This window comes from Zonotrichia leucophrys, chromosome 3 (genome assembly GCF_028769735.1).
Source record: "Zonotrichia leucophrys gambelii isolate GWCS_2022_RI chromosome 3, RI_Zleu_2.0, whole genome shotgun sequence".
NCBI classification, from domain to species: Eukaryota; Metazoa; Chordata; class Aves; order Passeriformes; family Passerellidae; genus Zonotrichia; species Zonotrichia leucophrys.
This window is the reverse complement of record NC_088172.1, coordinates 21433914-21459256: the sequence shown is the minus strand read 5'-3', so window position 1 is coordinate 21459256 and position 25343 is coordinate 21433914. Positions and strand designations below refer to the sequence as shown.

Sequence of the window (25343 nt, the reverse complement as noted above, 5' to 3'; positions counted from 1 at the left end):
TATTTTTATACTTCCAAAAACCTCTAAACAGAGCCTTACCCTCCTGCCCTCTCATAACAACCAAACCTGACAACCCATCTCTGTCTCAGGTTAACCCCCTTTTACAAGCAAGACATCTTCAATGTCTCACTGAAAGAAGCATATCAGACAATAAGTTAATCCCTCTAATTGTCTTTTCTTTGTTATTGGAAGCCACTTTGTATGAGCAGGGATCCAGAGTCTTATATCAGGTCCATCTGGAAAACAGCAACTCTTCATGTTAGTGGAAGAACTCCATGTCAGGTTGCCATACTGCTGCTGTGCTGTGGCCTATGAATAATTCAGCCAGGTCTGTTCTCTGTGCCTTGGTGAGATCACACATGGATTACTGCTCTAGAAGTGGATCTACATGGAATATACCCAAAGTCCATAACCCCTGTAACCCAGTATAAGTGCTGTGTCCTGTACAAACCTTGAGATGAATGATAGAAGACTCTTCTTCCATGTCCCCCTCTTCTGGCTTGAATTGACTTGCTTCCTTTCCAAAACCTATTTTTCCTACCTAATGACCTAGATCAACAGACAGCATCACTCAGAATGCCAGACTGAGAACACATTCTTCTTCAGTAGCCTTCTAAATCACATCTAGATTGAGCCTTTACCTTCAGCCTAGATTCCTGCACTGTTTAACTCTTTATGTGGATATTATGAGCATGGATAATGACATATAAGAGGAAAGTGCAACTAAAGGACTTCAATAGAACTGTGTTAAGTTACAGATTGTTTCCACACTGTCCCAACAGTTCTATTCCGATACAACATCCATGGAGGTAGAACTTAGTACATCTCTCTTCAACACCATCTTAGTGTACCTCAGCTGGCCACATTTGAGGTTTGGATTTGTCTAAAGCTAGATTATTTGTTTTAGAATAAGCAGCGTTCACCTAATTTATGACCAAACTTGAGTGCATGATCTTCTGTGAGGTATGTCAAAAACTTCAGTCTGCTGGACACGTTCTGCCCATGCTTATTACACACTGACAGAAAAATGTTCCTCATCTGAGGTACATTATCTATTATATTTTTGTTACAGTTGCCAAATAAGATGATCATTAGCCTTTATAGAAGGATAATAATAAATCTCATTTTGATGAGCATTTTTGGTGAGCAATTCTGCTCTTAGAGCCGCTCAAATTTTTAAGACTGTATTTATACTAGAAAATATAACAGTGTCAGAGGATGTTCCTGAGCATGGGAGTATGTTCTTTTAACACTTAATTTCTGTGTAATCTTTTCCTTTAAGGAATTATCCTTGTATTCTTTCACAGCAAGGGCCAACTCAAACTTTTGGTACACCAAGAGTTAAAGAAGTCTATAGTTTCTGACATTCATATCCTAAATTCAAAATTTATATCCTCAAAACCCTTTGTTTTGAGTGTGTTTTGATATTCAACCCACCTATCGTTTCTTCCTGTGTAGACCACCAGTCACACAATTTTATTCTTCATGCTAATTTACCTACATCATGGTTAAAAGGATTCTTCCTCCTCACATATTTTGTCTTCAAGGCACAATCCAAAGGGAATTCTTCAAAATCTTTACTATGTCAAATAGTGCATTGCAGGGAGAAAGAGGAACTGATAATTTCCCAGGACTTGCTTTTAACAGATGAGTGCTTATAACAATCTTAGTTATGATTAACAATGTTGTGTTTCTCCTCAGGCTAAAGAAGTCTTGACCTCTGACCCCAAATGCCTAATTTGACCACTTTAACCAGTACACTCTTGGGCGTGAAGATGAAAAGGAACACTAACTCTCCATTGTGTTTTGGGGCTTGCAGGAAAAATAATCCCCTACTGATATGACTAATCTGCCCAGATTTGAGTAATTTCTGTCATGAATTCCAATGAAAAGATGTATGTTCCTGAGACAAAGCTAAGATGCTTAAGCATTCCTCTTGTCGTAGTATTTCCTACTCTTTAGTTCAGCTGGCTCTACTCAACTTGCTGAGCTCTGTGGAAATTACATGGAAAATCTTACAGGTCTCATTTTTTTCATGAACTGTAGGTACACAACCTGTTGCTGAAGCTTCTGTCAAGGAACAAACATTCCTGGAAGTTAAACACTGAAAAACTGAGCCCAAATTCCCCTGTGGATTAGGCTCCAAGCTTATTCACACTTCCCCATGCTTGCTACATATATCTGTAATTTGGTATAATTATAATTTTCTACATATAAAAAAATGTAAAACTCCTTAGGAGGATCTTCTAATGTCTCATATCATACATATATAACCAAGTTCTGATAACTAATCACTAGGCATATGTATAGGCATATGTTAACCATTTTTGGATTTTTTAGTGAGGTTCAGACTATAATACTGTGCTCTTTGGTGGAAATCATTTTTTGTTTGAAACTGTCATCAGTAAGGTTTTGAAACTGTAATACTGCTTTAAAAAACATAAAGGCCTTTGGATTGAATCCCTCAAGCATATAAGGTGTCCCTGCATATGGGAGAGACCAGATGATCTCTAAGGCCCCTTCCAACCCAGGCCCTTCTATTATTTTATGGTTGCTTTCTTGTTTTCTTTTTGTGTATTACAGATGCATGCTTAAAAGCAATTTATTTGACTTATTTAAAGGCAATATCCTGCAGAAGACCTTCTTCTTTCACCTTTCGACCCCAGCTCCTTCAAGCATTGAGCCATATGACGTCAAGGTCCTGTGGTTTGGAGTTAGTAATCATGCTGGAGCAGACAGCAGTGTTTAATGCAGTTTATTGGATTTTAAAATTAAATGCAGCTTTAAAAGATGCATTTTTCCATTTTGAGTAAATCATAGCAATTGTTATGCTTTGATACTGTTTATGAACTCACTGCTGCTACAAAGATAGTAGATGCCAGCTGGAAAACAAGTATGTTCATTCTTTACAGATTCAATTGAGAGTGGCTCTTACATAACTGCATCCTTAACACCCAGAAAATATCTCTTTTCTAAAATGATTTCTGTAGAATCTGAAATTAGATATACTATGCTGTGTTTTTCGATAGATCATAAGGGGAAATAATTTTTAAAAGCTGTCACTGCAGTTTGGCAATAGTGAAAAGAACAATAGCTCATTTGTTTAGCAAATTTAGACTCCTGTTTGTGAAAGAGGTAAAAATCATGACTCCCTGTCAGAAAGAACCTCAATATCAGCTGTGATAGTGTCAGTGATTACAGTTTACAGCTTAGTGTCAGGATAATCAGATCATTGTGAGAGATGGGAACTTTTATAAGATATCATATTACCAGAAGGATGCATTGTGAGGATGAGAAAGGCAGCAAGGACGTGCACATATCAGTTCTTTCTAAAAGTGAACCACACACATATACTACCACTGATTCCCAAAGGAATAATGGGTAGAATACTCTTGAAGACTGACTCTTTGTTAACCTGTCAGGAAGTAAACAAAATCAGGGTTTTTTTTAACATCAATACATGCTAAAATATTTTTTAAATGTTTAGAATTTCATATATTGATTTGAAAAGATTAATATATATGGCTAACTTTATGTATAAGAGCATTTTAAAAAGCCTTTTTATTTCATTCAAAGTATGTACATTTGAAGAACTAGCTCTCAGATATTAAAATTGGAAATACCTCTGGCTCCATGTGATCCATCAATTCCGTGGGTAGGCTGCAGGCTTGTGGAAGAATAAAACAGTTATTTTTTATAAATAACCAAAAAACTTAAGTCACATTTTAAAATCTGAATCTGTAACATAAGAGGAGGTAAATCCCACCTCACTAGACAGAGCCTGAATTTTTTCCCAAGTTACAAAATGCTTGAAAACAAAGGATGACAAGACTAACATTACATAATAAAAACTGGTATCTGAGATTTAAAAGCATAAAAGGAAATAGAAGAAACAAAGTTGATAAGAAGAGGTCACACAATAGATGAAAATCTAAAATTAAATATTTAATTAGAACTCTGGTTTTGTTTTCAAGGTAGGTGGCATTGCACAGGCTATATTACAGTCTTTTGTGTTTGTTTCTTTTTTTTTTTTCAAAAGAGAATACTGTTTATTTTTAACAGGCCACTTTAATATTAATACAAGTGTAATAGGATCAGAACTGAAAATCAGCTAAAGATGGTAAATTTTACATTATTGGGAAAATTACAATTTCTTTTTGTATTGTAAAAACATTTATTTTTAACAATTTACCTACATTAATCAAAAAAGTACATCATATTTAATAATTTTACAAATTCTTCATAAAAAATATATCTCTGTACAAAAAGTTCTTTTGCACCTACTTCATGTCACAGCAGCATGTAGTGAAATGGCAGAATGGAATAGTGGGAATGAAAATTAGATTGACTTGGTCATTATGCGGGCGTTCTCCCCAGTCCCCCCACCCCCCCACTTTTTTTTTATTTTTTAATAACAACTTTTTTGTTTACAAAATATTTTACACAAGAAAAAAAATTATTGCAGCTAGCCTGGAGAAAGGCAAGATGTGTGATACAAGCAGCAGTTTTTAACAGCTTTGAAGCACATAACCTGTTTTTTAAAAAAAATATAGCATGTATTATTAGCCTGTCATAATGATCTGGTCAACGCTGGGGGAAAAGTCTTCTGCATTTATATGAAAAAAGAAAATATTTCCTGGCTGCCATTACCCAGCCACTGCACATCATCTTAAGAGCCTCACTCTGAAGAAGCACCATATCTAAATGCATGCACACATAGCCCTCTGTACAATAACTTCAGGAGAAGGAGATCCAACCTGAACAGAAGACTCAAACACAGTGAAAAGGAGAGGAATTTGAAAGGTGTGGGTAGAACTGATTAAACTGCTATACTTTGGTTTTGCTTGGTTTCCAGTGTGAGGCTGCTGCTTAATCAACACTCCAAGCAGACTTAGGATAATTTGCAAGTGTGGTCCTTTTGAGTGTCCCTGATCAAAGAGCACTCACTCAGGATAAGTAATTGTTACATTACCTCTCAAAATGAACCACTGGATAATGGATTCATGGAATCTGGGTGCTCTAATACAAAAGACCAAACTATGGTCTTAACTATCCTCTTTTATCCTCCAACACATTCCTTGGTGGTCATAGTGAGACAGGGCACTGAAGCATACACTGTAATGACAGGACTAGTACTCATCAATAAAAGCTATGTATTTTGTTTTCAAAATTCCATTTTTTTTCTGTCATTGCCACTACAGAAAGAGTTTTAATGCAGTAATGTCAATTTTTAAAACCTGTCAGAAACTTTACTCAGACAATATCCTCCTTCCTAGCCCACTGTTCCTACAGAAGCTCTTTATTTGCCAAGCAACTGCCTCTCTGCAGGGGAGGATCAAGATAAGTTTTACCTCATGACTGTTCTTTCTCAGAAAATGTGAAGGACTCTGAAATGGGACAGCTAAATGAAACTTACTGCACAATAACTTCAGAAAAAAAAAAAAACAAAAAAGAAAGCAAAAAACTACAAACAAAATGAACAAGGAACTGACTAGAAAAGATTATTTATTAAATTTTCTTCAGAGTTTCTTGCTCATATAAAGAACATAACAGCTGCAGGCCCTAAAATTATTATGTATTATATTGCTGGTATTTTTCATCTAACAGATGTAGTTGTTAAGCTGACCAAGGGTTACCTTTGAAATTTTTGTTGCATTCTGCAACATTAGCTGAAAAATCTGTTACTGGGTTTATATTACCTTTTTGTTTTGTGTATAACAGCCAGATCTACACACATATGAAGTTCAGAAAAAACTTTTCAACAGGCTTAGATAGCAATAGGACAATAAGAAATTTTGAAGTTCAGAAAAGTAAAACAAAAAAACAGCATTCAAAAAACAGCCCTGAATTAGAAGAAAAGCAAAACATCTTTCCTGTATATGAACTCAATGTGTATGACTAAAACCAGATTTTGCTTCATTATTTACTATGATTTCCTAATTTTAAAACTCAGTTTAATTAATCTGCCCAATGGCATTTTTGATTGTTTATTTTCATTCAATAAAACCTCTAATTCTGTGCAAACACTAATGATTACTCAGCCTTTATATGAATAAAGATCTGTGTCAAACTGTGTGAGTAAAAAAGCAGCAAGCAGTGTGTTTAATAAAATTTAAAAAAACAAAGCAAAGATAGTTGAATATTTCTCTTTGTTCAAAGTAGAAACTGAATGACCATTTTTGATGGACAATTTGCCCTGTGTTTTTCTATGCTACTGTGATGTGTTTTAGTTCCATGTAACATCAGAAAATGATGTCATATTAAAGGAAAAATGGGAAAAAAATGCAAAGGGGAAGACTGTATTATGAGCACAGGCTCACAGGCTTTATGAGCTATCTAAAATAAATTACTATTCACATTTGTACATGGCAAGCAGCAATAGCTGCTAACCCCCCTGCTGTTAAATAGTATGATACTGACAGTGGTGATTGATGACCAATTTCAGAAGAAAACAATAGTGGCAATGAAAATTTCTTAGAAATGGGCTCTTGTTCTGGCTGAAAGTCTCCAGTGACTTGTAATCATGTTTACAATTAAGTTTAGTTAAAAATTGACAAATGAAACGTTATCCTCTATAGCACAAGATTTTAACTGGTGCTAAACATGGGGGTCAATTTAATACTCCAAGTAAATTTGTTGTGGAATGCTTTGCTTGGCAAAGAGCGAGTGAATGTCTATATACAATGGACAGTGTGTAGAAACCCTGTATATTTTTACCAGTATCTTACTCAGTCAGCCATTACACCCTAGTGCAAAAAAAAATTGTGCATTAATATTTTGCGATATTAACGGCAGATTGGGGAATAGGCAAAACTGCCCTATGAATAAAATATACTGTAAGTATTTCTAATTTTAGCAAGATTTCAATGGTAAAGCATTTGCAAGTGTATGCAACCTCAAGGAAGGCTGTCTCCTTCTTCAAGAGAGCTTTATTTCTTCAGAATATTCCTGGGGATAATCTGTGGTGCTATCATTTGTCACAGTACTCAAAGGATTTATCCAAGTGCCCAGAAGAACACATTGAAAGGCATTCAGCCGCATACAAATATGAGAGTCTGAGGCATTAAATATGACAAATTGGCATGACTTGGCAGTCTTCCTTAAAGTGTGCCTTGGTTTGAAGCAGATGCAGCCAGGCATTTTGATCCAACTTTAAGATGAAAAAATATTCTTTGTCTGATCCCCCGAAGACTGACACGTTTTTACCAGAAAATTTAGCTGCATGTAGGCTGACAGAAGATGTTAAAGATTACAGCAGCAAAGCCAAGAGAAGGGAAACTGGTATATGGCACCAAAGGAATTACTGCTTGTCCATCAGAGGTATGGCTATGAATCAGTCATATTGGGCACTGAAGGCTATACCACTGTACAAACTGTGTTCAGAGTCGTATCAAACCTCACAGCCTTTGCCTCTGTGGGTTTTAAGTTTGTGTCATACATGGGATTTTCAAATGAAGCTTGTCCATTACTGTTTTCATGTCCAGCATATCCGTTGTACTGTACTTTTGGTCTTGTTCTGGGGAAAAAAAGACAGGAAATTATCATCAGCAATAAGACATTCTAATATTTCCACTCTGCCTACATACAACAGCAAGCATTCAGAATATCTTGCACTGCTAGTGGTAGTAACCTCCCGGTAAGTGTCTGCAATTCCATTTATTCCAGGTAGAACTCCCACAGCATGTCTTTCTACCTCTGTACCAGCAATAAACACTGCTAAATACCTCAACCAAACACCTGAAATCAGATTGATCAAATCCTGACTGATATTCCCATAAATGTTGACAATTCAGTATCAAATGATACTGAAACTAACCAATCTTTTCTTTTTGAGAGTGTTTTCTTACCATGAAAGGTTTATCAAAATTTCAAGAACATTTACATTTTTATGCAAAGCTCTGTTAGAGAAAAATAAGACAATAATTAAATAAAAATAAGCCAGAACTGTGCAGTTTTTCTGATATATTTAGAAAGTGATATCCTATTATATTATATACTAATATTTTAAACTTAAATCTCTTAGTATCTAGAAGTATCTAAAGAAATATAATAAGTTCAGTATATTGTTTTATACAAGTAATTGTAATAAGGCAAGAAAGGAGATAAAAGACTGCAAAATGTAAGTCCTTGGTGCTTAATAAAACCATTTATAATCTCATTATATAACTTCAGAAAAGGGTTCTGGAAGTCAAGTTCTTCTTATAAAATCATTCTGTTTTGGATAGCAGATAGGGGGAAAGCTGTCCCTGAAAGTTATCACTAGAGGAAATTGACAACATGGAAATAATTCTGTTACTAATAGATATTTTTTATGCCTATTTTAATTTTATAACTTCTAAACAATCTCAGAAACTAACTAGTACATTTCCTAACTAAAATTAATTAAATATATTTTAATTTTGCTCAGAAAAATTGGGATGCAGTCTTCATTCCTGAAGTAATCCCTGTCAGCCAGATAACAGCTATAACTGTGTAAAAAAGATTTAACAACCTTGGTTCTAATTAGATGATGTTTGTGTGAGATAGCACAGCAGAAAAATCCATAAAATTGTACCCTAAGACCTTCAAATTCTCTGTTACAGAGATCCCCTAGGGACATAACTACCATTGAATCATTTTGAAAGTTTCATGTTGTTACTCTGATCATTAATGTAATTTCAAGAAAGACCCTTCAAAACTTATAGATTCTGTTCTCTTTCCATTGGAACATCCTTTCTTTTGAAAATAATAAAGTTTGACCTAAAATTAATTTACCTCACTAATCAACTTGTTAGTTTTTTCATGGCAATATGACACTTATATCACCTCTAAAACCTGCAGTTTAGTGTAAGCAATTCACTGAATATAGAAGAAAGGGAAAAATATTATTTGAAATATTAAGCTATGAGAAACATCTCCTATCTCAAATATAATTCAAATGCTGGCAGAATTGCAATGCTGCACCAGCCATACCATTAACAGAAGGATTATAGCTGCTTGTCTAAAGAATGAATTTTATCTCTATTAAATACATACATATCTCTACTGCTCCTGTAGGGCATTAAAAATTTCACTGGATAAACTACAAAATGTACCCCTGTGTCACAAAATTAATTTTTTATGAGTTTGCCTCCTCTTTCTAAGCAATATTCCCTTTTAATTCTATTTCTTCTCCAGGTCCAAATGCCTGGGCATTCATGATGCTCTTAAAGCTCTGCACCACCACTGCAGAACAGGAGCTGTCTGAAAATGTAGGCCTGTAGGCATCAGAAAAGTGTCTTACAATATCAAGTTTGAAGACATAGTTGACAGCTCTTCCTGAGCAGTTTTGTCAACAAAAGGCTATACCACATTTCAGGACATGGATCATTTTTTACTGCAGCTCCCAAGTTCAAGCCCCATAGCAATTTGTTTTCCCCAAACCATCTAATGCTGAGGAGGGCAGACAGTCTGTGCATCGTAGGGCACTGGTAGACCTCAGATTGTCTGTGTGATTTCTTGCAACCACAAAATACTCTTGGTGTCATGATTATAGTACAAAAGTTTAAAAAGCATGTTCCTGTTATATACTATTTTGCAAATAGTTCTCAGAATGAACAAATTTTCAGAGGATATATAGATATCAGCCTTCAAACCAGATTTCAGACAACATTGTTGGATTTATTCTATTATCTAGTGACATATAAAAGATTCATATGACCTGAAGTGGTGCCAATTCTTATAGTAATCATTAGCTGACTCAGCACATACTATAAGTAGTTGCATTATGGGCTGTTCCCTCATGGGATTTATGGATTTTTCAGCTTGTACAATTAGTACTAATAAGCTTTTTCAAAGAAGCAGCATACATTCAATTTAAAAAGGCATTAGAATGAAAACATAGAACATGTGACCTCAGATTTCAATCTGATTCAGCCTAACAAACCAAGAAGGTTGAAAGGTTTTTGCTCCTTAATAGAGCAACTCATTTTTCAAAATGTACACCATTAAGAAATACCCTACACTGAAATCCTTCATGGGAATACCTAGAAATATTTGTCTTTCTAGGGAAAAGATGTTCTTAAAAGCTTTTAGCACTGTGTTCTCTAGTTACCTATCAAAATCAAACATAAAAACTTATTAAATTATTGAATAAATAATATTTACAATACCTGTGTTTGTAGAGGTAAAATGCAAACCCTGATAATATTAGAGCAAAGAATGGTACCAGGATGGCAGCTGCAACTGAACTGCTGTTTGTACCATAATAGTGATTTGAAAGGTCTGTGTCTGCACTTAAAGGACCTGAAATGAAACAAAATGGGCAGAAATAAAATTTCCACATTATCTATGAGGAGAAAAAAAAGTCCCCATTTTATCTCGCTTATGATGTCCTTTTTATTCAAGAGTTAAAGAAGATGATGTCTTGATCAAATAATTATATTTAAAAACTTGAAATAAATAGCATGCAGAATCATAGTATACATAATGTTAACACCACTTCATGATATATCAATAACTATCAAAATTTTTTGAAAATAGTATTCAGCAAGTAAAATAATTATGATTATTGACATAATAACCTGATGATGACTCAATTTAATAAAGTTAAGCCATATAACTTCTAAAAAACAAATTAATTCTGCAAAAATACTGTATGCCAGCAGTCCTAATATTCATCTTGGAAACAACAAACAATGCAAGACCACAACAAACAAGAGCAAGGAAGGAAAAATGGAGGTGACTGCAATAAAACAGTGGCTCTGCTCGGCTCAGGAGCCCTCCCAAGTCTGCACCTGTGTCCATGTCCCTCCAGCAGCTGTGGATAGAACAGTGCAGAGAATGCAAATGCAGTGACCTGTGGCATGGCCTCGCTGGGCTCCTGTTGTGGACAGGCAGATAACCTGGACTGTAAAGCATTTTGCAGAACACATTTTTACATCAGTGTAAAGAGACACATCGCTAAGTTGCTTAAATAGTCGACCACCTTGGTAATTCAAAATGTGAAGAATGAAAGACAACTTAATGATGAAAAATACAGAAAATTTTATAGGAAAAAATGGTTTTTGCGATCCAACTTCATGTTGCCAGTTTGAACTCACAGCTTTTCAGAAAGCAATATAGGTCCCATTCAAGAAAGGAAGACTAGGATAGAGGAAATGTGCAGAGAGGATTTGGCTTAGACAAGTATCTGTGCTTGACATTCTGGGGTATTATTGCTATTAAGAGTGGAGAAGAATAGGAGACACTGCTGTTTACCTCTCAGAAATGCTCCAAACCACCAGTGCAGGGTGTTTCAAACACCACAACTCCCTCATTGACAGCAGCAGCATCAATCAGTCTTTTTAGGACTCTAGTGCAAACCAGTTATACAGTAGAGACATGGCCACCATGCTAATTTCACCAGTCTACTAAAACATCTAAGTTCAAAAACTGAGAAAACAAAAAACCAGAGAGCAAAGTAATAATTCTCCTATGATCCCAGGAAGTGTTCAAGGTCAGACTGGATGGGGCACTGGCAACCTGATCTAGTGAGCAATACCCCTGGCCAGTACGTGGTTTGGAACTAAATTATCTCTAAGGTCTCTTCCAACCCAAATCATTTAACAATTCTAAGATTTCTTGCAGGTCAAGCTCAATGGAAAAGGCAAATAAGGTTTTTTTCCTGTGAGACATCTTTAAACCATAGATGTTTCAAGTGTCAATATTAAACTAGCTTTGGCACATTTAATTTAAAAAAATGTACTAAATTTTAGGAAGTAACTAAGTGGCCTTTAAAATGAAGCCAACCTCCCTAGGAATTTCACTATTGCTACATTTGATCACTTAAAATATGACAAAATATTGCACTAAAATCTTTTTCACTGTCTTAATCTTCTGTCATGTTTTAGACTTCTCTACACATTTCTCCGCAGAACTGGTGGAGGAAAACCTTTTCAAGTTAACAAACCTATTATTGTGGTAGATGGGATCATGTTATGAGCTTCATCATACTACTGTCAACATTGAACTCTTTTAGAACACAACCATTTTATAAAAATCTTGGCATTTGGTAATCCAGTACTTGTCCCAAAACTCAAGCTGTGGAAATATATTTGGCGTAAATTTATATATTTGTTCTGCACTGTACATGAACTGGACATCCTCTAACTTGTCTAAATTGAAAACAGACAAACTACAGTAGGCCAAGCAGTTAATAGGAGTTTTAGAAGTACTGATTTAAATGTTTTTTATTGGTTAGAAGAAGTGACATACTCTAAAAAAAACCCAACCAAACACATTCAGTTATCACTTTCTTCATCCTATACCACCACAATCTCCAGCTGTTTTTTGCATTATTTGGAGAAATTAATAAAAATTAAGGAAATTGTCAAATTCATTGAAGTCAACTTACACCAAAAAAAATCTGGAATTAATATTCAAATTCTTATACAAATTTCAAATAGAAATATGTGTGATTAATGAAGTCTTAAATTCTATCTCAAAGCTATCATCATGCCACATATGATAGACATATTTTAATGTACAAGCAGCAGAAAAACTATAAAATTTTTAAAAAACAATTTTCAGTGTGACTTTTTTGGTTTATTTAGTTAATTTTAAAAAGTATTCTGTAGCTCAAGATTTAAAATCAGGCACAAATTTACACATAAAGAGTTTCTTTTAAGTTATCTATGTTGGATAACTGATTCACATTTAATACTTTACATAGGATTTCTAGTGGAGATAATCACATATTCTATATCTCTACAGTTTTTGAAGTACCATGCTTAAGGTAACAAACTAGAAATTTTTGACTGAAGTTTACAAGCTTTAATTGGAGAGTTTCAACCTTGAGTTGACCAGGTTCAGACTCTGCATTGCATGTGCTTTTCATTAGGAAAAAACCTTCACTGCAGTTTTGCATAATCTGAATTTCAGTCATGTATGAGACTCAGTATAATTTCAACATGGCCTGGTCTACTCATTATAATAATTTTCAGATCTGTTTGTGATTAAACATATCCTGATGTGAACTTTCTCATTCTCCTGACAGCATTACTATTGTACTGCCCAAACTAAGGTAGTAATTGCTACCACATCTAAAAACAGAAAAGTGGAAATACCTAAATATACATACAAAATGTATGCAAAAGATAATTTTATTTACTTTTCATTAAAACAGCCATATCTTGTCACTGGGAAATGTGTAATTTAAAAGAGGGAAGTTCAGTAAGATTATAAATGTTTTTGGGATTTTTTTATCAGTTCATGTAATAACTGGGCTTTAGCCTCTTAAAACAGCAGCAGTCAGCTGAATTCAATTTTGATAATGCACAGTGAATTCATTAATGTACAAGCTGTGTATTTTTATCATTGAGGTGATCGAAAAGTGTTGTCATTTATACCTAATAGAAAATAATACTTTTTAAAAGAAAATACTGTGCAACCTGATCTCATGGTGGCAATCCTGCCCTTCTGACCAAAGCCATTCCATGATTCTCTGATTAAAAAGTATTTTCTTATCATTATGTGGATCTATCATACGCACTTCTCCTTTGGCTCCTAGCTCGGGGTTTCAGTTGACTGGCATCTGTACAGCATGGCTCAGTCTTACTAAGAGAAATGCTGTTCAAATCAGAGAAAATGTGACAGCAAAAGCCATGCAAGATTAAGAAAAGTAGAATGACATGCCTAAGAGTAATTCCTGAGACAAGGATGGTTAGCAGGTCAAGGATTTAAGAGAAAAAAGTACCAACACAGAAAGAAAATCAGCAGCTTCCAAGGAACAACATAGGCTGGAGCTCCACCTGATTGAACCTGCTGGACAGCAAAGTCTCTGAATAGGTGCCTCACTGGGTGTAGACATGTGTTAAATAACAGTTCCATAGCTCATTACTCCAGCTATCTGTTTGTGCTTTAGAGATTGTGGAGCTCTCTCTGGAGCTCTCAGGGTACACTTTCAGTACCCTGTTTAGATGTAGAGTTTTCTTGTGAATGATGAAGTTCTGTGAAATGATCTGGAGAGGAAGGACGATTTATAGAATGAAATTTAAAACTCACATCTCATGATATTCAACACTTTTAAGAGTTGATTAATTTTCCAGTAATGGATGTGTATTCCATAGACATTGATCTAATATAACACAGATGCAAATTAATTATGTATATTTCATTTTTTGTTAATATGTTATATCAATATAGACAATTCAAAAAGTACTTAGAAGAAAGAAAAGAGGTGGGTCATTTTATTTCTCCAGAGAAAATAAATACAGGAAAATAATAATTTTGTGAAGAAGGTTTCTCTTCTCACAAAGTCACCTTTTCACACAATTTTAAAAGAAGTGTCCAGATTGGAATGAACAAGATTTTAGAATAACCATCTTCTGTAATATTAGTGCTGAGGCATAGGCACTCAGCAATTGCTGAAACTGAATCCTTTTAAAAACCAAGTTGCTATAAACTAACAGACAAAAAGCCCTCAGAAATTAGATTACTGGACAAAAGAGGTTAAATAATTTGGTGTCACAACTTGGGCCTTTTAAGAAGGCTCAGGTACAGTTCTAGTTCTCTAAACAGACTTATAACAGATCTCTTTGTCCTTCACATTGTTTTCCCAGGCTACAACCAAAATTGCTTCTGAGAGAGGATAAAAAGTACTAAAAAAGAAAAGTTCTTTCTGTTTTCATGTCACTAAGTTCGAAGAACGAGCATACTCAGTTGTTTGATTGCTGTATGAGTCATTCATTTAAAAGCTGGACATGATTTTCCTTGCAGATGCCCTCCAACTCAGAATATTCTGTGATTCTGTGATACCCACTGAGACCAGTCTTTCTCTAGCATTGTGTTATGGAAAATTATTCATAAAATACCTTGGTCTTTCCCATTTGACCAAGTAGTTCTCCATAAATGCTGCCTTTGAAATATGCTTGCAGATGGAGAATTTCACACTGCTTTATGTATGCACCCATTTATGGATACTTTTGGCTTACTGTAAAGGCAGTAAATAATTAAACTTAAAAATCAGAAATATGTTAAGTCTTCAGACAGAGGATATATGAGATCATCATTTCAGCAAAATATTAATGAACAGAATAGATTTAAAAACAAAAGCAAATTACACTTGAATATAAGAGGGTATTGACAAATATGACGTGTATTGGATGGAAATTTGCTGTTTCCTTTTAGCTCTTAATTATTCAATAAAGAATAAGCAATTTATAGAAAATCAGTGCCTATTTAGCAATCTTGTAAAAGAGATGGTGTCGACATTTGCAGCAAGCTCTCCACCAGGATGTCAAAGCTGAAGATGAGAGGTCCTCAGTCCAGGAATGCAGAATTAACTTGGATTAACTCCAGCTCCTTACTAGCCTTATACAAACTGATGTCCTTTATCACAGCTCTAAAGGGTGATATCAACAATATTGTCCACTACTGTAGAATATATCCACCAGAGAATTCTCTGTTTAACTTTCTGCTTATTCTTCAATTACCACTATGAGTTATTAATTTCACATAGAATCAAGCTTTTATTTTAGGTAGCTGGCAAACCATGGGTATATTTTTTGATCTTGCTTAAAATAATAGCAAATACAAATATACATTCCCCCCAAACAGAAACAACAAACCACATTCTTACTGTTTCAAGCTAACAAAGGCTGCTTAACAGAAACATGTTTGAACAAATGTTGATGCTCTGCTTTTACAGTATGATAGCTAAAATCAGAAAGCAAAAGCACCTTAGATATACTGTAGTAAAGATTACATGAAAGTACCGGCAGCCACATAATCTGTCCTACACAAGAGTTTATTCTGAAGCTTGAATTTGCATTCGGCTTCAATAATTGGCAGTTCTTAGGCTGGGACTCTGAAGAGATGGGTTTCTGCCCCTAGTCACTAAACATACTTTAAGACATGGCCAAGATGAGCAAATCTACAGCATAACTGCTATTACAGTACTTAATAGAGCAAACAAGTACAAAAGCGATTCAAGAGAATTCTAAAGAGCACTGGGTACAGCAGCAGTGAAGCTGATGGAACCAAGGCAATTTGTAAGAAGTACATACAGTCTGTCATAGAGATATTGGCTAGGCTGTCTCCTCTTCCTAAACCAGTACTTCTCTGTGTATATACTGTGCTTTGACCACTTTGCTGTAGTTCCAGGATCAGGAAATGCAGATGCCTACACTTAGTATTTGCCAAAAATGTTTTATGAGTGAATATTTCATAAGTAAATACTTTAGTTTTTATGATAAAATTATTTTATGAGCAAAATAACTAGTCTTATACCACCTGCTAGAGCACTTGAGCCCATAGCTGTAATACATACCTCAGACACTTATTTAATATTTTTGACAGTAAAGTAAATTTCTGTCCAAATACACATACATTCTGAAAACATTCACCAGCAACAGGGACTCTCAAAACAACACTGTTAAAATTAGGGTTGATTCTGTCCTTTTAATTTCTTATATGATTCTGACTACAATTTAAGCAGGAAACGTGTTTGCATTGCATAATATCCCTGGTACTTTCAAAAACAAATGCAAGCGCTTGCAATGGCACTCTCTTTAAGAGCATCCTGTACTTATTAGGTTGCTACACTTGAAAACCTGTGATAGTAATGTGTTAAGCAGAGTTAAATTAGGATTTGAACTGTGTATTTCAAATATGAATATTTGGTAATGTTTTGTAATAGGAGTAGTGTAAAATAAACATGCCTAGTTCATCTAAATAGCTGAGTAATTCTTTGAATTCATTCTTGCAAGACCCCAAAAGATGATACATATTTAAGATCTATGAAAGCATGTACCTTGTCTTTGGAGCATAAATTTTCCAAAGTCTTTTCCATGTATATCACCTTGATAAGTAAAAACTCCTCTTTCAAGCCCTGAGGATACCTAGAATATGTTGAAACAGAAAAAAGGATTTCTGAAATTAATAAATAACATTTAGCCAGATTTTTGTGACTCAGACTAGATAATATGGAGCACAGATTTTCACACTTAGCCTTTAAAATAGTAGTGACTTTTCTGTGCTGGTACAATATTTATCATGTCAAATGTTTTATTTTATTTATTTGCAATGGTATTCAAAATAACACCTGGAATGTTTTAAAAATACCTAATGTATATACCTGGGTTTTAAAATTCTTGAAATGCCATACTCATAATTGAATTGGCATGCAAATATAGAAGCCTGCTGAATTGTCAGATTTAAGTTATTTCCATAGAAATTATCATGAGGCAGAAAGAAGAAATGCAAAATGAAAAACACTGTTTCCCTTCAAGATTAGGTGTACTTTTATTACAGTGAGCTATTTACAAAACCAAAAAAGGACAATATTACTAAGGGTAAAATTACACTCTCATCTAAGGAAACAAGGCAAAACCATGGCAAAATATGCTGATTCACTCCTCTTTCCCTTTTATATTCTAAAAATTCTAATCAGAGTACAGTAGATAGAAGTTTGTATACACACTTCTGAAAGAGAATGGTAATCCAATCTCTACACTGAGATCCAGAGTGCTGGATTACATATTCATAAGACAAAAAAATGGATATATTTGCATAGATAATCACAAATTACTTCAGAATTTAATCTCAGTCATCTTTATCCACGGCAACCTGGGTACTTACATAACCATCTAGTGCCCAGTTGTCGTTTTCATACTTGCTTACAAAAATGTCACTTGGTCCTTTAATTTGAAAAGCTTTCAAGAGCAGATGGGCTTCTTCCTTCTTGTAAACACCTATTAAAATAAAGGAGGCAAGACATACCTTTTAAACAAATTTTCAATGAGTTTGTTCAAATAGCCCTTAAAATCTAGTTGGGTCACTTTAGAACTAAAACAGTTTTTAGAAAACATTCTGTAACAAAAGAATTTCGTAGCATGAAAAACCTCAAGATTTAAGGCTGGATCTTATTTAACTGACCTTTTGCCTCACCCTACTTGATAAGAATATGCAAAGATAGATCTGTATAATTTAATTTTATACATAATAGGGCAGTTGTGTTTTTACACTGTATTTCAGGAATTCAGAACTACTTTCCTGGAATTTCCTTGATCTGGGAAAAAATGGATTTTACTGACATTACTACAGTATATTGCTACAGTAGATATCAGTATTGCATTAAAAAAAATTCCTCTTTGGCAACCAGGTACTGCAGTTCTCTCTGAACTCTTGACCTTAAAATATAGTGATAGCTGATAATGTTCTTTTCAATAGAACTGTGGTGAAAGGCTAATTCTGAACTACAGTTACATTAGCAAAAAGGAATGCATGATGTTGATTATAAGGTATGCATAATTTATGATGTTATTTAATTATCTATGCCTGTATTATGCTATACTATTATTAATACCACATTGTTTAAAGGCAGATATTAATCAATACTGATTAATTGAACTTTCCAGCTTTGCAATTCTTAATATGCCTATATACATTTTGTCTGCTACTTCAGTATTTTCTGTGAGTTCAACACACCAATGCTATCCAACAGTCTGAGATTAATAAACCCTTCCTCAATATCTATTTGAAATATAATGGCTTAAATAGATGGGTGACCGAACATGAAGTGACAGAAGCTGTGCAGACCATTTCATTAAAGCGTTTCCTTTTGCAAAAAAAATTATTTTTAGCAAAAATATAGTTTTTGTTTCATTTTCCATTTGAATGAAAATGCATTAAAACTGAACAGATTGAAAAAAAATTATAAGAACTTCTTTAACCCCAAATTCTGAACCTACCTGATAGTTTGAGCTGTATATTGGATGCCTCAATGAATGTGGCATTCACTTTGCTGCTTGTAGTATTGAACCAATCAACAGTGAGAGTAGCAGGCTGTCTTTTTCCTGAATATTCATAAAACCCTTTCCATAGCGAATTTATAAAAAACACATCTGAAGGAACTAAAAAGAAGTGGGGGGGAAGGGGGAAGGAAAGAAATGAAGAAGTAAACTACAGTGAAATAACAATCTTTCTAGCCATACTTATGCTCGTAATTTTTTTAGAAATCGATACACTGTTCTAAGGAGGTATTATAGCAAAAATCTGAACAACAATACAGACAATATATCTAATAACCTTTCCAGACATTTGCTTGTAATATACAACACCTGTCCATCATGGTACACATTATCAAATAACCTCACACTTTATAGCTTGTGTGATTCAGCAAAAGTCCTCAAGACTATGAAAAACAATAGACTCCTCCTCTAAAGCCCTGTACCATTAAGGTATGAGGAAAAAAAAGAAAAGGTATTCTGAAACCAGAGATTCCTGCAAGGAAACACTGTCTTAGGCCATCCCTTTTGTTTCATGGATCTATTGAAGCGGCACTGTACGATTTTGAACTGAGTATGAATGAACAGTCAACTGAATTGACTGAATTTCTGGTACAGTTTTATCAGTCATTTTTAGACTTCAAAGCTTTTTTCCACACAATATTACTGCATCTATGAACAATGAAGTTTTCAAAGAATGAAACTTTTTTAAATTTAAAATAAACTGCCGTTTCTCAACAACTGCAGTTTGAACTGTCTGAAGTAAAAATCCTACAAAATGAAGCATGAGTTATTGGAGGTATATGCATTTGGATTAGTTATTTTATGTGATTGTTATCTTTCCTCTCTACAGAAAAAATTATTTAGGTATTAGATGTCATATTTTAAATTGTTTTAACTAATCACATCATATCTTGACAAAATAACAGCCCTAGCAAGTACTAAAATTCACCCCTACTATCCATGACCACTACAAATGATACTTTCTAAATAACTAAAGACTGACATTAGAAGTGTTTCAACACTCTTCTCATTAAAATATTAAATTAAATAATTGTTTGGGGGTTTTTTTTGCATTTTGTCAAACTCTGAGCACATATAAGCAGCTGTCTTTATTGAAGGAAATTCATCAGTGCAGGTATTCTCTGTATCCATTTTTAAAAATTCCATGGCTATTTCCTTCTCTACCTAATCACTTATTGCAAAAATGAATAAAGAAAGAAACCCAGGTCAATAATACTTGACATGCAAGACATCTGGAAATCAGAAAGCTGATTAGCTGTTGATTAAGGATAAATAACTTCTTCCATATCTTTTGCCTTAAAGTCGTGCAAAAGTCACAAGCAAATGTTCAAGCTCAGTGTGGAATGATTTGAAAACATCATTAGCATGTTATTGGTTCTATCACTGGATTCTAAATGAGCAGAGAACTATTAAATGCCTTTGAGCGTAATGGCTTTGAATAACTGGAAGTGATCCATTTCCTAAGTAAAAGTCAGTGGGGCTTTACACAAGGTCACCTCAACTTACTACCAAAAATCTGTTGCATTACATTTCAATTGGTATGTCACAGTCCTTAGAATTTCTATAATTTCTGCAAATACATGGATTCTGTAAAGGGTCTTTCAGACTCTTCTCTTTCATTTCTTCTAAAATAGTGACATAGCTAAATTTGAAACTTGGTATTCTAAAAAGAAATATTAAAATTATTTGTATTTGTCTATATTTTTAACCAAAGTTGTGTGTCTGACATATTCTAATGAAGGGGAACATCTACTATTAATGGTATGACCCAGAGAGGTACTATGTAAGATTTTTATAAAGGATGCCATACTTTCATAAAGGACTCCATACTTTCACCACATTCCATCTTCAGAACATAGTTTGTCTAACAACTCTATCAATAATAGCTGTTAAGCTTTTCAAAATAGTTCCACTGACTCAGTGTTTGCAGAGTTTGCATTTGCAGATGAACAGAATCAGCAGGGGGAAAAAAATTGTATTACTGCTTCGCCAGCCATGATTTTTTAAACATTAAAACATAAGTGCTGCAGTCCCCAGGGATGCTGCTTTGGAGAGGCTCTGAGACGATTGTGCTGAGCACTTACAAGGTCCCACTCCCTGTGGGCAAACGCAAAATAGTAGAATGAACTGGCTATTAGTATTCTAATCCTGCACTGACTGCATTGATTGTTCTCAGGACATGACAATTGGGAAATCCATCGCTACTCATTAAAACAGCTTCCTAAATATTATTTTGAAGGCTATACAAAGCAGTGAAAACAGTGGAAACCAAACAGAGTAATACAGTTCTTAATTCTCACATGGATATTGTAAGAGTCCTTTAGTTGCAACTTAGTCGTGTAAAAATGTTTACTATTGCTTATGAAGACATTAGCTCTGCCAAAAACCCAAACAAACAAACAAAACCCCAACAAACCAATAAATATAACTTGCATTCAGTTGTCTAAAGGCGAAAAACCAGAACATGAATCTATTCTGTTACAGAAACTGTAGTTTACCGATATTAACTTAATTCTATTCAAAATACAGATAGCAGCAAAGCAGATTGTATCAAAAGTCAACATAACAAGGTAAAGAAAGTGTTTCAAAATACCTAATGTTCTATAATAAAGAGAATTAACACTTTTAAACCACATAATAATAGTGCACAGCTGTTTTTTGAAAATGACTTAAAACTTTTTAATTACTGGTATTTGTTACAGTTTCACTTTTCTGTTTACTATTTTTGGCACTTTCAATAACAGCATTTAATTCTTTTTTAATACCTTTTAAATAGTACTTATAAAAACTAGTTATAAAGGACATGACATTATGTGAATTTATACTGACACTCTGCATAGTGAATATATTTGGAAACTAGGTCTACATTTTAATTTGGCACTGAAACTTCAAAACCTGCGTGGTAGCAGATTAATGCATACCTTAGGGGTTTGGTGAGGTGAAGCCTCCAAAAAAGGAAGACTGTATATTGATTACAATGAACAAACACTATATCTTCTTTTATTGTGAGTCTGTAGAAGTAATGTGTTTCAGAAGAACTCATTTATGGATTCACCTGACACTCTCACTAATAACTCTCCAGAAAGGTTAATTATTAGCAGAAATACCTTTTTATCCCATCTACTCTACAGAGTCCTTCTGTGAATTGCCATGAGTGTGAATCATAAATCTTATTTTCCCTGCATCTTTGCTAAAAATCAAAATAAAGAATTGCAGGCTCATTTATTTTGTGAAAACTCTGCTTACTGTTGAATAAGTTAATAAACAAAATTAGGACTTTTATTTTCTGAATGAGGATTTCTCAGATGCATATGTCTATTTTATTACTGGCAGGAGGAATAGGTTAACTGCATACATGTTCATGAGTACAAACAGTACAAACAGTAATGTTTGCCTGCCTTACCACCTGTCTGCTGGTCCACATTGTTTTGGAAATCTTATATTGGAGTACATGGAGAGTTTATGTGAAATGATGGCCAAGAATAATTCCAAAACTGGTTTTGGGGTGGGGTTTTTATATGTCTTACAACACTTGCAATGTGAAGGGCAGAACTTTGACTGAAACTAAGCCTTGCAATTATGGTATACAGTCATTATAAGGCTCTCCATTATAGCAATCTCTCTGATATAACACTACATCAAATCTGAGGTTTCTGTAATAAACTTCCTCTGTCTGTTTGAGAAGAGATTTTGTGCAATTCACAAAATTGGCACTATAGAAATTTTAAGAAAGTTCTTTGTGAAAGAATTTCATTGTCTAGGTTTCACATGTCACCTGTTATTATGAAAGACCTCAACATTTATATTCCTTAGAAATTAGTAACAAATACTTCACTAAAATATTTGAAATAGTTTTATTATCCATAACAATCTTGGGTGTAAATCAATTTAATTTATTTAGATCTAAAGCTCTTCTTGTATACAAACCTGGAGTTTTAGTTATTGTTTCATTAACTTCTCTCACTCCTTTACCTACAAGTAAAAAGACAAATTATCATTTTCATGAACATATTTGTGTGGATTTTGTACTTTTTTAATAAAATGTTAAAACAATACCTGTTGGATGCAATCATCTTTTATCCAATAGATTCACTTAAAAACAGAAATAACTTGGATACTTTACATGTTTAACCTATCCACTTGCCCAAAAATATCAGAAAATAATTTAGGTAATTAATATTTTTACTGTGGAAAACTGTCTGGCTAGCTAAGTATCTCATACATTTAGGGCTAAAATGTTTATATCAGTCCCAGTGCTATAAAAGAGAGCCTTATAGAAGGGACAATACTATATCTAATTATGAATAATAGTATTTTAAATATAGTAAAAATTGTGTTAGGAAAGACTGATTCATTTATGACACAAACCAGCAAGAGCCAGATAGCTTGATTGATATAACAGGATCAGATATCATGGGAAAGGGTCACAATTTTTGAATTAAAAAGTGCAATTCGCTATATTTCTGGTACACTCAGAAAAGTTAAGTCCATTGATTCTGATCAAGTTATGGACTCATTATTTGGCACATTAGAAAGGATAGTGTCCCATTGGAAGACTTGGTCTTACATACTGGGGTTTTTTTTCTCTTTAGGAGCAGAAATTCACTAATTCGACTGATCACGTGCTAAAAAAGTACAAAAAGTATAGGATTCTCAATGAGAATTGTACCTAAAGACTGTAACTTTAGAGAAATCTTTACTGCATTTTATCTTCAATAAATAAAATAACAAAAAAAAAACCCAAAAAATAATTTTTTCTCAAATTATTAATGATACACTATCTATGAAAAATCATCCTTTAGACACACAGAATAAAGATAAATTCTGATATGTAGACGAAATGACAATGCTGAATCAAGGCAGTCTGCCCATACATTAAAGAAAAATAAATATTGCTCAAACATCATAACTATTCAGGACACTTTATTATATTTAAATTAAAAATCATACTGCAAAAACTTTCCCATGGCATCTATTTTTCCTCCATTCATATTCAAATCTTTTTGTTTTGTTTTTTATGAATTGAGAACTAACAGCCATGTTGATTTGCATGTGAAGAGCAAATTCAGACCTCATAACTGTATACTTGGATTTACTCTAGAAAACTATAAGAAAGTTTTATCACTACAGTGATATAAAAGTGTATTATAGTGAAGAGACTTTTTTTCTTGTTTTTTCACATTTTTAATTTATAAAATTTCCTTAGACTAAAAGTATACCTCCATGAATCTAAAAGCTAGGATATTAAATAACTTTTCTTGTTCTTATAGAAAATCATATATTAAGCACTAAATACATTGAAATACTATTTCAAACTGTGACATAAAGATAAATGCAGCTAAAATAGTACTCAATATTGTTTAGGTTGTGTTAACTGTTGTTAAGGGTAAAGATGTATGTGTGTCTGTGCACTTGCACACCTTTTCCTCTTCCATGAGTTCTAGGTGTTATGTTCACTTCGATTTCATCACTATTTCTTTCATAAAATAAAAGCTGTTGTTCCAAGTGCGTCATTAAACAGTAAGTGGAAAAAATTAGTACTACTAAATAAAACAAAAATTTCAGGGAAAATTAATTCAAACCCAGTAGTATCCATGAAATCACTTGAGTAATGACTTACTTTTACAAATAGGTGATTTTCCTGTCCATTTCATATCTGGCTTACATGTCCGATGCTCTGATCCACCAGCAAGAAAAAATCCTGGCTGACAGGTATACACCAAAGTATACCCTAAAGTAGGAAGATCTATTGCTTTCACATCTACATGGGCTGGTGTTTCTGGCTGCCTGCAAGCATGAGCTGCAAAGGGGTTTTTACAGTTAGAAAACATAGTGGTAAGCAGTTTCCATAGAATTAGACAATCCAATTTGAAATAAATGCATGGCAACTCTGGATAGTTTTAGCAATGTCAAGTAGCTATTACTTGTAAAAGTAACACTCAGAGTGTATAGTTATACTATTGTGGGATTGAAATGAGACTATTGTGTATTTTTAAAGAATAAACCAAAATCAAATCATGCTAGGAATCAGAAAACAGTTAAAATGAGGGGAAGCACATGCCATTTTACATGATGCAATGATTGTTCCTGTGAATTATTGTACTGTCACAGCTTCAAGCATCATTTTCAATCTGTGTTCTGAAAATTAGAGTGGTTACTGTGATAAATAAATGCAATTCAATTGAAGTAAAGGTTTCACAAGAACGTTTTGTCATAGGCATTAACTATAACACATTTGGTTACTCAGTATGCTTCTTTCTTTGTACCACATAGTACTCACTTACAACAACCAAAAGTTAATTTAAAAGAGGATAAGAATCTAAGGTCATTGCAATGAATTACTTTCAGCTTAGGTCATTGTATTTTAATACAATAATTATTTGATATATTCCACATCACACAGAGCTGTAAGTAATTTGCATAACCATGCATAGCCCAGGAAAGATGGATTTTACTGAGTTCTAGTTTATAATTCACAAAATACTAGGAAACAAAATATTTCCATGTATATTTCAGGTCACCTTCCATTCTTCATTAATCCATTACACACACAAAATTATTTCTAGCTTAATTGAAGTAGCTAATGCAGTAGGT

At 33.9% G+C, this 25343-nt stretch overlaps 1 protein-coding gene across 2 annotated transcripts in view; it reads right to left on the bottom strand.

Moving 5' to 3' along the window:
- Window positions 1-3924: 3924 nt before the first annotated feature.
- Window positions 3925-25343, bottom strand: part of CSMD1 (CUB and Sushi multiple domains 1) — a 1074724-nt gene continuing 1053305 nt past the window's right edge. Inside the window, exons 64-70 of one of the 2 annotated variants that reach the window (XM_064707608.1) lie at window positions 24370-24549; window positions 22677-22721; window positions 18690-18851; window positions 17578-17690; window positions 16751-16838; window positions 10131-10263; window positions 3925-7516 (exon numbers count right to left, since the gene is read on the bottom strand). In XM_064707608.1, coding sequence (XP_064563678.1) covers window positions 7357-7516; window positions 10131-10263; window positions 16751-16838; window positions 17578-17690; window positions 18690-18851; window positions 22677-22721; window positions 24370-24549 — 881 coding nt within the window. In that variant the 3' untranslated portion in view covers window positions 3925-7356. The remainder of the gene's footprint in view (window positions 7517-10130; window positions 10264-16750; window positions 16839-17577; window positions 17691-18689; window positions 18852-22676; window positions 22722-24369; window positions 24550-25343) is intronic. The other variant, XM_064707609.1, reaches the window with a different exon arrangement.